The following is a 15,834-nucleotide window of genomic DNA, read 5'->3' on the forward strand; positions in this document are numbered from 1 at the left end:
CCCCGAATTGGCAAGGACCATTCATTGTGACCAGAGTATTATCAAATGGTGCACTATGCTTAACAGACATTGAAGGCAAATGCATAGACATGGCAATCAATTCTGACGCGGTAAAGAGATATTATGCATAACTTTTTGAATGTTTGTATTTAACATTATTTCAAAGATTGGAATGACAAAGGCAATTTATTCTGCTATCCAAACACTATACCCTTTTGCTTCCCCTTTTGAGCCATATTTGTTTCGTTCCTACCCTCTCTTGGAATCGATGAAAATCAAATTGAAGTAACAATAATAATGGTAAAAAAAATAAAAGAAAATAAAAGAAAATCACTATTGTTTAGTGAACTACGTTTGACCTGATTCCTCAAAGAAGGATACGTAGGCGCCTCACGGTTCGGTCATAGGGTGCACAATATACATAATGTGCACAAAAAGAAACATCAAGAGACCCCAAATCAAGAAACTAGGGCAAAGAATTGTATTGGAAATAAGAAAAAAAAAGATTCCAAGAGTTGTAATTTTAAACCCATATCAAAGCTATTTAGCTTTTAATACTTTTTTTTTCTTTCCATTTCCCACCACATACCAAAAAGACCTTTCGACCAATTTTATAAAAATGCTGAGTCAAGCAAATGAAGATGGTTCATAACACTCTGGTACAAACAAGAAAGGAAAGAAAAAATGAGAGAGTCTTATAGGTGAAAACCCACACGGGCACCATAAGGCGACAGAAGTTGAGAGAAAGTAAAATGAGAGAGTCTTATTGGTGAAAACCTTCGTAGGCACCATAGGGCGAAAAGGAAGTGAGAAATGAACAAATGAGGAAGGTTTATCGGTGAAAACTCTTTGAGATATTGCAAGTCCAACAGGTCTGTGAAATGAAAAATGAAGTTGGATTACGGAAATTTTGGGGGAAAACAAAAATGAGACAATTGAAAGGAGATTGATTAAAAGACTGGGTTGATTAATCCGAAATGCATACCCTGATCATTGGTGCCAGTAACTCCAATCAGATAAGTTTTTATTCTTTCTCCAACAGTCATCCAAACTTGGATTTTTCTTTTCATTCTATAATTGTCGAAATCAGCGTGTTTCGTCACTAATAATCTTACTTTTCTAAAGCTTTGAGATAAGTTTTATTCCAAACAAATAAGAAGGAATGTCAAGGTATACTACCAAGATTCAAGGTTACATGATGCAAAATACGGCCATGAAAGGCGGGAGATAAAAAGATATGGGTGTAAGAAAAGTGAAATCAAAAGTGGATCAGCAAAGTCAGAAGGGACATATAATTACAATTAAAAGGGTTCGAAGGAAAACATACAGAGGGGAATCCTATAGTCAAGGATCAATTACAAGGACAAAACAGTCTTTTTGAATGAGGATGAGAATTAAAGAAGTCAGGCGTCCACCTGGAGAATGAGGATGAGAAAAGAAGAAGTCAGGCGTCCACCTGGAGAATGAGGATGAGAATTAAAGAAGTCAGGCGTCCACCTGGAGAATGAGGATGAGAAAAGAAGAAGTCAGGCGTCCACCTGGAGAATGAGGATGAGAATTAAAGAAGTCAGGCGTCCACCTGGAGAATGAGGATGAGAATTAAAGAAGTCAGGCGTCCACCTGGAGAATGAGGATGAAGAATTGAAGAAATCAGGCGTCCACCTGGAGAATGAGGATGAGAATTAAAGAAGTCAGGCGTCCACCTGGAGAATGAGGATGAGAAAAGAAGAAGTCAGGCGTCCACCTGGAGAATGAGGATGAAGAATTAAAGAAGTCAGGCGTCCACCTGGAGAATGAGGATAAGAATTAAAGAAGTCAGGCGTCCACCTGGAGAATGAGGATGAAGAATTAAAGAAGTCAGGCGTCCACCTGGAGAATGAGGATAAGAATTAAAGAAGTCAGGCGTCCACCTGGAGAATGAGGATGAAGAATTGAAGAAATCAGGCGTCCACCTGGAGAATGAGGATGAGAATTAAAGAAGTCAGGCGTCCACCTGGAGAATGAGGATGAAGAAGTTAAAAAGAAGTATTTTTTATAAAAAACTATAACATGGACAATTTTATTGTGTACACGTACGCGTGGCATGATCCCCGGTAATTATAAAAAGTATATAATACGAATATACGTACGCGTAATTCGTCCATATAATTGTAAACAATAAGTAAAAAGCGGTAGTAAAATCATGCAATAAAAACGTATTTAGTAAAATCAAGATAATTAAGCCAATAATAAAAACAGTTAAGCGACCGTGCTAGAACCACGGAATTCGGAAATGCCTAACACCTTCTTCCGGATTAACAGAATTCCTTACTCAGGATTTCTGGTTCGCAGAATAATAAACAGAGTCATATTCTCCTCGATTCAGGGATTAAAATTGGTGACTTGGGACGCCTTAAAATTCCCAGGTGGCGACTCTGAAATAATTAAATAAATCCCGTTTCGACTGTCCTTCAATTGGAGAAAACTCCCCACGCGCCCCGCGGGCGGCGGTAAAACTGAAAACATGAAATCTCATAACGGCACAATATAGCGCTATCCCAAGCAGTAAAATCAGTTATACAGTAAAATAGTGAGTATCAGATAATTCTTCTTTTAAAACAGTAAAGACAAATAATTTCCACAGTAAGGATAAATCAAAAGCTTGCCCCTCGGGCTCAATATGTAAATCTCAGTATAGTATCAGCCCCTCGGGCTCACTCCCAACTCACCAGCACACAACATCAGCCCCTCGGGCTCACTCCCAACTCACCACACACAAGCAACGGCCTCTCGGGCCCACTCCCAACTCACCTGGGTACCCTGCGCTCACTGGGGGTGTGTACAGACTCCGGAGGGGCTCCTACAGCCCAAGCGCAATATCAATAGGCCTGAAAGCCTTCACACATCACACACGAGGCCTGAAAGCCTCCTCATATAACACTCGAGGCCTGAAAGCCTCCTCACATCACTCAACATATCCTCACGTATGGCCCTCGGCCTCAATCAGTCCAGAAAATAATTATAAGCCTCTTGGGCATCAGTAAAACAATAGTGCTCAGCTCAACAGCATTATAAATATCATTAAATCTCGAGTTGAGTATAAATGTAGTTGAGTTCACAAAATTATATAATTCAATTGGACTGATAGCTATTGTTGTAGGAAAACTCTGCAAGTGGTAAAAATTCAACCCAAGAACCTCCAAAATCAATCACGCAGGCATGCAACATATCCTCCAATATCTGAATAGTACGCTCAGACTGTCCGTCCGTCTGAGGATGAAATGCTGAACTCAAGTCCACCTGAGTGCCCAACTCGTGCTGAAAAGTCCTCCAAAACTGAGAAGTGAACTGAGTACCTCTATCCGAAATGATAGTAACTGGAACACCATGCAACCGTGCAATCTCCTGAATAAAGATCCTAGCCAGCCGCTCCGCAGAATATGTGGTACACACCGGAATGAAATGCGCTGACTTGGTCAGCCTATCCACAACGACCCAAATCGAATCATAATTCTTCAAAGTCCGAGGAAGGCCACTCACGAAATCCATAGTAACTCTCTCCCATTTCCACACAGGAATAATCATCTGCTGAAGCAAACCGCCCGATCTCTGATGCTCATATTTCACCTGCTGACAGTTGAGACACCGAGCGACATATCCCACAATGTCTTTCCTCATTCTACTCCACCAGTAATGTTGTCTCAAGTCCTGATACATCTTCGCAGCACCCGGATGGATGGAATACCACGAACTGTGGGCCTCCTCAATAATCAAATCTCTAAGCCCATCAATATCGGGCACACAAATACGGCCCTGCATCCTCAATACGCCATCATCACCTATAGTCACATATTTGGCATTATCATGCTGAACTCTGTCCTTAAGGACAAGCAAATGCGGATCATCATACTGGTGCTCTCTGATGCGTTCATATAAGGAAGATCGAGAAACCACACTAGCCAATACCCTGCTAGGCTCAGAAATATCTAACCGCACCAACTGATTGGCCAAGGTCTGAACATCAACTGCAAGAGGCCTCTCCCCAACTAGGATGTAAGCCAAACTCCCCATACTGACTGCCTTTCGGCTCAACGCATCGGCCACTACATTGGCCTTTCCCGGATGATATAGAATGGTAATATCATAGTCTTTAAGTAACTCAAGCCATCTCCGCTGCCTCAAATTAAGATCTTTTTGTTTAAATAAATGCTGAAGACTGCGATGATCAGTGAATACCTCACAAGATACGCCATATAAATAGTGCCTCCAAATTTTTAAGGCATGAACTATAGCAGCCAACTCCAAATCATGAACAGGGTAGTTCTTCTCATGGGGCTTCAACTGACGAGAAGCATAAGCAATAACTCTACCCTCCTGCATTAGCACACAACCAATCCCAACTCTGGAAGCATCACAATATACCGTGTATGAACCTGTAGCTGATGGTAACACCAACACTGGAGTTGTGGTCAGAAGTGCCTTGAGCTTCTGAAAGCTCTCCTCACACTCGCCGGACCATACAAATGGGGCACCTTTCTGAGTCAACTTGGTCAAAGGCGATGCAATAGAAGAAAACCCTTGAACAAATAGGCGATAATAGCCTGCTAGCCCAAGAAAACTCCGAATCTCTATGACTGAGGACGGTCTAGACCAACTCTGCACTGCTTCTATCTTTCTTTGATCAACCTGTATACCCTCGCTGGACACTATGTGTCCCAAAAATGCCACAGAACTTAGCCAAAATTCACATTTGGAGAATTTTGCATAAAGCTTCTCCTCTCTCAATCTCTGCAACAGTACACGCAAATAATGGGCATGCTCCTCCTGGCTACGCGAGTACACCAGGATATCATCAATGAATACAATAACAAATGCATCCAGATAAGGCTGAAATACACTGTTCATCAAACGTATGAACGCTGCTGGGGCATTGGTCAGCCCGAAAGACATAACCAAAAATTCATAGTGACCATATCTAGTCCTAAAAGCAGTCTTGGGAATATCTGACTCCCTGATTTTCAACTGGTGATAGCCCGAACAGAGATCAATCTTAGAAAATACTCTCGCTCCCTGAAGCTGATCAAATAAGTCGTCAATGCGAGGCAAAGGATACTTGTTCTTCACTGTTACCTTATTGAACTACCTATAATCAATGCACATTCTCATTGTTCCATCTTTATTCTTCACAAATAAAACAGGTTCACCCCACGGGGACACGCTAGGCCGAATGAACCCCTTATCTAAGAGCTCCTAAAGCTGCTCCTTCAATTCTTTTAGCTCTGCTGGTGCCATACGATATGGCGGAATAGAAATGGGCTGAGTGCCCGGCACTAAGTCAATGCCAAAATCAATATCCCTGTCCGACGGCATGCCCGGAAGGTCTGCAGGAAATACATCAGGAAAGTCCCTCACAACTGGGACATAATCAATACTAGGAGTCTCAACTCTAACATCCCGCACAAAAGCCAGATATGATAGATAAACCTTCCCAACCATACGCTGGGCTTTCAAGAAAGAAATTACTCTGCTAGAGACATAATCAGTCATGCCACGCCACTCGATCCTCGGAACACCCGGAATAGCCAAAGTAACTGTCTTAGCATGACAGTCTAGAATAGCATGATATGGAGATAACCAATCCATGCCCAGAATAATATCAAAATCTACCATGCTCAACAGCAGTAGATCAACTCGGGTCTCCAGACCCCCAATAATCACAGCGGATGACCGATCACACGGTCCACAACAATAGTATCGCCTACCGGGTTAGACACATGAACAGGTAAAGTAAGAGACTCCCGGGGCATACTCAAATGACGGGCAAAATATGAAGACACATAAGAATAGGTGGATCCCGGATCAAATAAGACAGAGGCATCTGTGTGGCAGACTGAGATAATACCTGTGATAACAGCATCTGACGCAAGAGCATCTACCCGGTCTGGAATAGCATAAAACCGAGCCGGACCACCGCCCGCTCGATCTCCCCCTCTGGGGCGGCCTCTAGCTGCCTGACCCTCACCCCTAGCTGACTGGGTGGGTGCTGAAGTAGTTGGTGCAGAAGATGAGGACTGACCCCTCTGCTGTGATTAACTGGCGGTACAACGAGGACACTGCTTCCACACATGTCCTAACTCTCTGCACTCATAACATCCCCTAGATGCTTGAGGATGGGACTGAAAAGAACCCCTCGCACCAGAGTGACTAGCTGGTGCACTCGGTGCAGAAGAACCCTAAACTGACGGGGCACGTGAAGAACTCTGAGCTGGAAGGGCACTGAGTGATGACTGGCCCTGCTGAAATCCCTGATGACCACGGCCTGAAGATGGCCCGCGGTACTCTGGACGAGCAGACTGATGAGGCCTGTAAGAACGACCTCTACTCTGCTGAAACTGGCCCCTAGATGGAGCGCCACTGTGACTAGCTGATCCACGAGGCCTCTTAGCCTCCTGCTCCTCTCTCTCTAGACAACGATCCGTCTCAATGTCGCGAGCAACATCTACTGCATCCTCAAAAGTATGGCTCAGAATCCTTTCTCGAGCCATCAGAATACGAATGGGATAATTAATCCCATCCAAAACCCTCCTAATCCTTTCCCGATCAGTCGGGACCATCCATGGAGCATAACGAGCCAGCTCCAAGAACCTCACCTCATACTGAGATACGGTCATATCTCCCTGATGAAGATACTCAAACTGCCTGCGCATCTCCTCTCTCTGAGATTGCGGTACCCACTTCTCCAGAAAGAGAGTGGAGAACTCCTGCCAGGACAAGGGCGCTGAACCTACCGGCCTACGCCGCTCATATACCTCCCACCAAGTGAAAGTTGCACCTGAGAACTGAAAAGTAGTAAAGGATACACCGCTAGCCTCCAAGATCCCTGCTGTCCTCAGCATACGTCTACACTTGTCAAGAAAACCTTGGGCATCCTCGCCTTGAGCACCACTAAAAGTAGGAGGTGCAAGTCTGCTGAATCTCTCAAGACGATGTTGCTCATCGTCTGGCATAACTGGGACCATATTATCCTGAACCGGTGCAACCGGCTGAACTGGGGCAACTTGCTGTACTGGTGGTGCCTCTGGTGTCTATAATCCTTGCACTACTGGCTCAGGTGTGTGAGCAGCGGGGGTCTGATTGCCTCCCCCTGCCTGTGAAATAGCTGCTACAGTGGTGGCTGAAACTACCTGAGCCAGGCCAGTGCAAACTGTCAGAATCTGAGCCAGGGCCTCCTGAAGACCTGGAATAACAATAGGCACAGCTGGTGCCTGAGCAAGTGCTGTTGGAGTCTCTGCAGCTGGAGCCTGATCCTGAGCCGGGGCAACTGGTGGGTCTACAGATGCTGCCTCTACGGCTCTACCTCGACCACGACCTCGACCACGACCGCGTCCATGGCCTCTGGTGGCCTCAGTAGGTGGCAATGATGGTCATCCGTCCTGTCCATTAGCGCGTGTTCTCGCCATCTGCGTGAGAATAGAACAACAGAATTTAGTTTTCGGACCAACAAAGTCGCACGACAAGAATTTCCAAGAATTTGAAATTTTCCTAAAGGTTTTGTAGCCTCTCGAGGATAAATACAGACGTCTCCGTACCGATCCGCGAGACTCTACTAAACCAGCTCATGACTCGCGAGACCTAGTAACCTAGGCTCTGATACCAACTTGTCACGACCCAGAATCCCAACCCGGTCGTGATGGCGCCTCTCGTGAGGACAAGGCCAGCCAATCAACAAAACAGTACATCTCTTTATAATTACTTAGCAGGAATAAGTCTAAATCATGGGCAATATAATCTTAAATGTGAAATAAACGTGATAGAACAAGGAAAACCATCCCAACTCAGCCCGAAATCGGGGTGTCACAAGTCATAAGCTACTACAGAGTTTACTAATATTTTACAAAGTCTGGAATTATCATAAATAACAAAGATAAGGGAGAAAATGGGGCTGCGGACGTCAATAGCTACCTCGTTACTCCTAGTCACCACCTGGCCTGGAAAGAATCAGTGCTCAGGAGCGAACTCAGCTCTGCCTGTATCTGCACACATGGTGCAGGGAGTAATGTGAGTACTTCGACCCAGTGAGTAATAAAAATAAATAACGACTGTAAATATGAAATCTCATAACGGCACAATATAGCGCTATCCCAAGCAGTAAAATCAGTTATACAGTAAAATAGTGAGTATCAGATAATTCTTCTTTTAAAACAGTAAAGACAAATAATTTCCACAGTAAGGATAAATCAAAAGCTTGCCCCTCGGGCTCAATATGTAAATCTCAGTATAGTATCAGCCCCTCGGGCTCACTCCCAACTCACCAGCACACAACATCAGCCCCTCGGGCTCACTCCCAACTCACCACACACAAGCAACGGCCTCTCGGGCCCACTCCCAACTCACCTGGGTACCCTGCGCTCACTGGGGGTGTGTACAGACTCCGGAGGGGCTCCTACAGCCCAAGCGCAATATCAATAGGCCTGAAAGCCTTCACACATCACACACGAGGCCTGAAAGCCTCCTCATATAACACTCGAGGCCTGAAAGCCTCCTCACATCACTCAACATATCCTCACGTATGGCCCTCGGCCTCAATCAGTCCAGAAAATAATCATAAGCCTCTTGGGCATCAGTAAAACAATAGTGCTCAGCTCAACAACATTATAAATATCATTAAATCTCGAGTTGAGTATAAATGTAGCTGAGTTCACAAAATAATATAATTCAATTGGACTGAGTTCAAATAATATTTCAATTCATGAGGAAAATAGTGATGTAAATTCACAAAAGATTTCAGATAATAGGCACGAAGCCCAAATATGGCAATAAGCCCCAATCATAGTGAAAAACAATAAATCTTTATCAATTACGCGGTAAAAATATCAACAGGGATGGACCAAGTCACAATCCCCAATAGTAAATGATCCCGCGCTCGTCATACAATGCGTGTCTCATCTCAACATAGCAGTATGTTGTGCAATCCGGGGTTTCAAACCCTCAGTGCATCATTTAAAATCATTACTCACCTCAAGACGGTCCAACGTCTACTCCGCTATGCCCTTGCCTCTCGAATTTACCTCTTCGCGCGTCGAATCTGGTCAAAACCACAACGAATACATTACAATAGGCTAAGGGAATATAACCCAATCGAAAAGACTCGAAAAATATCGAAAATCACGAAATTTGCAAAACCCGAGCCCCGGGCCCACTTCTCGAAAAATTACGAATTTTACATCACCAGATTCCTCATCTCGCCACGAGTCCGTACATATCAAATTTACCAAAATCGGAGTTCAAATGACCCCTCAAATCTCCATTTAATTCTCTTAAGTTTCAAGCCCTAAACCACCATTTTTGTCCATAAATTACTTGAGTTTTCAGCTCTAATCCATGTATTTAACTTGAAAATAAGTAGAAACAACTCACCTTTGGTGCTTGATGAAATCCCCTTGAAATCCTCTCCAAAATAATCCAAGCCAAATGAAAGAAATAAGCCAAATTCGTGTTTAAAGAATCTGCCCGTGCTTCGTCGAGTTGTACCTTGCACTTGTGCTATACAAGTTGTACATCCTATTAAAATTTTCCCTTGTCGGACACCTTCTGCTTAAACACCCATAACGTCTTGTATAAATATCCAAATGACAAATGGTTTGAAGATTTACATACTAGACTCGAAGATCTTTAATTTGATAGGTTGTACACCATATAACTCTTTATATATCCCGAGATATGAGCTTCTAAAGCGCATCCGTAAATTCTATCGAAATCGCTCTACCAGCCATTTTCGATCCATCATAACTTTCTGAGATAATATCCAAATCACGAATGGTTTAACTTTCTGAAAACTAAAATGTAAGGGCTACAACTTTTATGTTTTGCAATTTTTCTGATTTCTTATAGATTACAAGATATGAGCTTCCAAACTGGACACCTCAAGCCTGAAATTTTCTGGGCACAGCAGAAGCCTAAAAATTTCTGCAATTTTTTTCAAAGATGAAATAGTCCGTTTAACCACCCAAAACTCACCCAAGGCCAGTGGGACCTCAACCAATCATGCCAACATATCCCATAATATCGTTCAAACTTGTTTCTACCTTCGTAACGCTCAAAACAATATCACAACACCAAATTCGCATCGGATTCAAACCTATGAACTTTAAAACTTCTAACTTCCACATCCGATGCCGAAACACGTCAAAACTAGTCTGAATGACCTCAAATTTTGCAGACAAGTCCAAAATGACATAATGAAGCTACAACAATTCTCGGAATTCCATTCCGACCGTCGGATCAAAATTTCACCTATCAACCGGAAATCGCCAAAATGAGCTAATTTCTTCATCGGACCTCCAAAATTAATTCTGATTGCGCTCCTAGACCTTAAATCATCCCCAAAAACTAACCGAATCATCGAAATTCAATTCCGAGCCCTCTAACTCACAAGTCAACGTCCGGTTGACTTTTCCAAACTAATTCTTCCTTAAAGAGACTAATTGTCCCATTTCATACCAAACTCGATCCGAATTGACTCAAATTCACCAAGTACACATACTGAAATATGAATAAGCATTTAAAGGGGAATACAGGACGAAAATACAGGAAACGACGGTTTGGGTCGTTACACCTTCCAACATTTTCTATATCAAAGTTACACATTCAATTCTTATCACTTTTCAATTCTTGTCTTCAAAACACATCAAAACAAGAAGGTTAATGTGTTAATTACACTTTCACGTCATTTTCCAACGTTTTCTATATCAAAGTTACACATTCAATTCTTATCACTTTTCAATTCGCATCTTCAAACACATCAAACCAGAACATAGCAAAAGGAATCCAATGTATCAATTCTTGCTACCAAAAGGAATCCAGCGGGAATTATTAAAACCATAGCAACATAAAATTTTGTGGTTCTAAAGGAGTACGGTGCAACCTTTTCCAAGAACATCATATGGATTTCCCCTATTCCAGGTATGTTAATGCTATACCTTCTTTCTTTTTGGCATGATCCATACGATACAAATGAAATGAGCAAAATACACAACTTTCATAAATAGCTCTATTCATAGAAATACTAGGGGTGTCTATATTCTTGGGTTCCCCATGTGAATTATTATGATATCTTCTGTTCATGGGTCTCAGAAAAATACATATTTGATAAAGTTTATCCGAAAGGCATATTGATTTTTTTATGGCATTCCGAAAAAAAAACTTATTAACGTATTTCTTATGAATTTCATGCATTTATACATATGCATTGACCCATGACTAAATGGAATTATATACGCGTATATATATATATATATATATATATATATATATATATATATATATATATATATATATGGGATATGGGAAATGGAAAAAGGTTACGGCGTTATATACGCAGCATCACCTGATTAACTGGTATACGTTGATGATATTGCCCACAGTGGCCGAGATGATATGATGGGATGCCCTCAGAGGCCTGCTGATGTTATGAAACATGTACCTATGCAGGACATGACATTCATATGCATATGCATGACACTATAATTATTTCATGATTTATGGAGTTATCAAGACTTACAGGTTGAGTCATTTACTCTATATTCCTTTCACGTCTGTTATGTACTTATTGATGTGCCTTAAATATGCGGTGCATTATTTTTACTGACGTCCCTTTTTCCTGGGGCACTGTGTTTCATGCCCGCAGGTCTCGATAGACAGGTCGAGAGTCCTCCATGTAGGCGATCAGCTAAGAGGAAGATGTTGGTGCACTCCATTTGCTCCGGAGTTGCTTGTTTGGTCAGTATGATTTAGATGTGTATTATTTGATATGGCGGGGATATGTCCCAACCTTTATGACAATTATGTATCCTTAGAGGCTTATAGACAGATGTCATGTACGTAAAAGATTGTATGGCCTTGTCGGCCTATGATTAGTATACGAGTAGTTATTTTGGCCTTATAGGCTCGTACATCATATGTATAAGATTGGATTACATGTTGGATCGTCCAATGTCGAGGATTTCTCCATGTTTTGCTGTACCTATCTCATGACAGCCTCTCTGGCTCATTTACCTATAATAGTATGATACGAAAGATACGTTACATAGGTACTCGGTTGAGTAAGGTACCGGGCACCGGTTGCAGCCCATAGGTTTGGGTCGTGACAAAAGTGGTATCAAAGCAGTTCTGTCCTAGGGAGCCTATAAGCCGTATCTAGTAGAGTCTTGTTTATGGATGTGTTGTGTACCACACTTATAAGCATGAGGCTACATGATATTTAGGACTATCACTCTTTCTTCTTACTCTAGATCATGTGGTAGAGCTCACTTATAAGAATTCAAATCCCGAACTTCTATTCGTAATAAGACGATGCCTACATTCAGAAAGACGATCAATAAGAGATATAGCTGTGAGAGTGTTGAGTTAGAGGAACTCAATTTTTGCATCTTGCTTATGATAAGTCTTCAACAGATCATGTATGTACTAAAAGGTGTATGGTTCTTGATAAGGAGCTTTTAGGAAAGAATACTTATCCAGTCTTACGGTAAAAGGAATAACTGAATAAAAGTTAGACACGAGTTGCAGCAAGTAAAAGAAGTACGGTGAAAAAGGGTACGAGGTACCCAGTTAATAAAGATTATCCTTATTTACCATTCAGGAAGAGAGATATAAGCATTTTGAGTTACCTTCAACAATAATAGGGGTATGTATAATTGGCCACCCCGATCTGAGTTATATATGGGAGCTAACAAATATGGTTTAAGAGATGGACATAATATCACGATCCGGCCGGGGTTAGAGTGAGCCAAAATGGTTGATGAATTGTTTGTGTTAGTTGATATTTCCGAAGGATATTGCAAATGTGCTAATAGATCTCCTTGTAAGACACCCAGATGGTGCATACTAAAATAGTACAGTTAGATATGAGTACTACAAAGATAGGAACTGGAAACCTTGAATGGATAAATATTACCTTAGTATGACTCCCGTCCCTAATAGAGGGAGAATGTTAGGCAGCCCGAAGAGCCAGTAGATGGAGCAAGGGAAGGTAAAAAGCGAAAGAATGTCTTGTTAAAAGTTTCAGGATAATATGATAAATAGAAATATTAGCAGGGAAGTATGAAGAGGGATAATGAAGCATTATGAGTGAGATGTGATACATGGATGGCAATAGTAGAGTGTTACAGAATCTATAGTCAAATGAAGAAAGAGACGGGAGGTGATGGGCCTTAAGACAACAAGAGAGTATAGACCATATTGTCACATCCTCATTTTGAGAAATAAGTTCGCGACTCTAACGTGATTAACAAAAGGAAAAGTTAAACCCCTGAGTAATAGAAACCAGTATGGATTAGTGAATAAGATAAACTAAACATGAATTAGGGACTGAGTGATTTGATAATAGTCGGCATCATGAGAATTTCATATTTTGTTCTGGCGATAGTAGAATGGACAACAGAAGAAGATTCAGGAGAAATTTAAAGAATGGTCATTCAGGAAGATGCTTCCCTAAAGCAAATAATGTGAGCAAAGTAAGCTTAAGGGACTGTATATACCAGTTACATTAAGTGTCACCCTCGCGAGTGAGGAGTTTTGTTATCCTTGGTACATAAGGATTATCGCAAGGCGAGTAAGGGTCATCGACGATGTGAAAAGACGCCAGAGATGAAAACGTAAAATATCTATATGTAGATCATCATAGCACTAAATCTTAGTACTCCCCTAAAGGGGGGAATATGGAGTGATGTGGCATTAAGACAGAATTAAGTTGTTCTAGTAACTATGGAATGGTAAAGGAAGAGTGCGATAAGAATGAGAAAGGAATGAGATTGCACTTATCCGAATCTTACAGATATACTATGATTCTAGAATAATATGTAAGCACAACGTCAAAAAAGGAAGTAAGGGTTCCTCCCTGGAAGGTTATTGGTAAATAAGGAGTTAGTGCAAGAGGTAAGTTAGACAAATGAAATAACCCAAGAGAGATTACGCGTAATATGGATATAAGAATGGGCCGATGAGTAGTTAGTAGATGATTCAGGTAGAGCCTAGTTATGGCTAGACAAGAGGATAAAGACGAATCAATAGATCAATGCAAGATAAACATAGGGAACCCCAACATAGGGAATTCAGTCTCGCAGTTATGACATTGTAATACTTGAGATATATACATATAAGAGTTGGGGAAGTTAAAAAGGTACCGTATGAGTATTATGGAAATAAAAGAGAATGTCACTCGAATGATAGTCAAAATATCAGTTCAGAGGCAACCCTATAAGCACAAGGGCATGGAGGTAAGTAACTACGGATAATTATAGGTGAGGAAGGACATCAAAAAATTTGTCGAGTATATGATGTAATAAGCTCGCAGCTTTACAAGAGTTAGAGGGTCCTCCCTAAGTACTACAATGAAAGACTAGCTAAGGAAAATAAGAAAGAAGTCTTCAACCTAAACTTAGTGACCTAAAGAGTAAACAATCTTATAACAACAGTCTCAAAACAACATTGTATGCACTTCATAAGGAAGTGGCACCTACCGGAGCTAATGAACCGGGGGTAAAATCGGAAGCGAGATTCGAGATCATATGAGTTGTATGGAATTCCAACATGTGTGGGTACTAAGATAAGCTAAGTATGAATGCAACAAGGGGGCAGAAAGACTGGGAAAAGTAATAGCGTTATGTTTAAATAAATCTAAGATAGAATGAAAGGAATTATTCGATCAATGAACCAGAGTTGGTTATGTTATGAACACAATTAAGAGTTTGGAGTTTTATCCATGCAGCATATATGTTGACAATCATATAGTCGTGGAAGCTTTCGGTACAAGTTAAAAGAAAGAACTGAGCCCAGGTCATAGATAAAGGAATAAATTGTTAGAAGATTGTATCATGGATATTCCATAGCGTCCATGAAGGGCTAAAGTAATAACTAATACCATGAGCCGCATATTGGAAGATAACTTAAGCCGACATAAAGGCCGATCAGAAGAAGGAGGAAACTAAAGAGTTACATCAACAAAGTAGATTATTGGACCCAGAAGATATATGAATCATGATTGAGAACATAGCAGAATCACTCTTAATATTAGAGGTGCAAGAGAGATAGCATAACAATTATATTCTATAATGGCTACGATAAAGCCAGTTAGAAGAGTACCAGCCTCATAAAAAGTCAGTATGGAGCTACCACCAGATCGTGTATGCACCAGAGGTGGTGTAAGTATTATAATAGAGCTTCAGGTTGTGGATGTAAATTATACCTATGTGGAAGGGAGGTCATGAGAGAGATAAAAGACGTGATGCAAGATTATAAGATAAGTAAAGTACAGGTGAACATTGTACGAGATACTCAAATGCAGGAGGTACTAAATAGTCCATACTGCAGATAAAAGGCTAGAAGCGATAGTATTCAAGAATGATAGCAGCGCCGTCAGTGGCATACCTTCCTGCCTATGGTTTCTAAGTACCGAAAGGTCTAATTAAAGAGGAAAAGAAGAGTTATAGATGATGTGATGTCTCGCTTGATGTTCCAGAAAAGCATAAGAAAATCGGTCGCAATCTAAAGTATGATAGAACGACAAGGTTTTAGAAAGATAGGAGTAAGGACAAGAAAAGGCCAAGTGAGAAGGTGACAAAAATGGATAAGTCCTTGGGATTAAGCCTATGAAAATAAAGGAGTTGATGGTTCCTCTAAGTTATAGAAAGCTCAATATAGCCTGAATGAACTCAAAGGTGTCTAAGACTAGTAGCATTTAGAAGAGATGGAATGCTGCTCTGGTAGTAGAATGACAGTGTGATTGTGATAGATAAAGGATGACGTTTGAGCCTTCGAGTGAGTAATGACTTGAAGAGGATTTCATGAATTGTAAGG

At 41.3% G+C, this 15,834-nt stretch overlaps 1 protein-coding gene across 1 annotated transcript; it reads right to left on the bottom strand.

Annotated features, from left to right (window-relative positions):
* Positions 1-6,212: 6,212 nt before the first annotated feature.
* Positions 6,213-6,998, bottom strand: LOC138888381 (uncharacterized). Its single transcript, XM_070170237.1, has one exon. It carries the CDS (start codon positions 6,996-6,998, stop codon positions 6,213-6,215), a length of 786 nt encoding a protein of 261 aa, XP_070026338.1.
* Between the last annotated feature and the right edge of the window lie 8,836 nt (positions 6,999-15,834).

This window comes from Nicotiana sylvestris, chromosome 3 (assembly GCF_000393655.2).
Source record: "Nicotiana sylvestris chromosome 3, ASM39365v2, whole genome shotgun sequence".
Lineage (NCBI taxonomy): Eukaryota > Viridiplantae > Streptophyta > Magnoliopsida > Solanales > Solanaceae > Nicotiana > Nicotiana sylvestris.

What these genes read in the sequence shown, in the direction of transcription:
- LOC138888381 (XM_070170237.1), bottom strand. Translation starts at nt 6,998, where the DNA reads ATGGTCCCAGTTATGCCAGACGATGAGCAACATCGTCTTGAGAGATTC.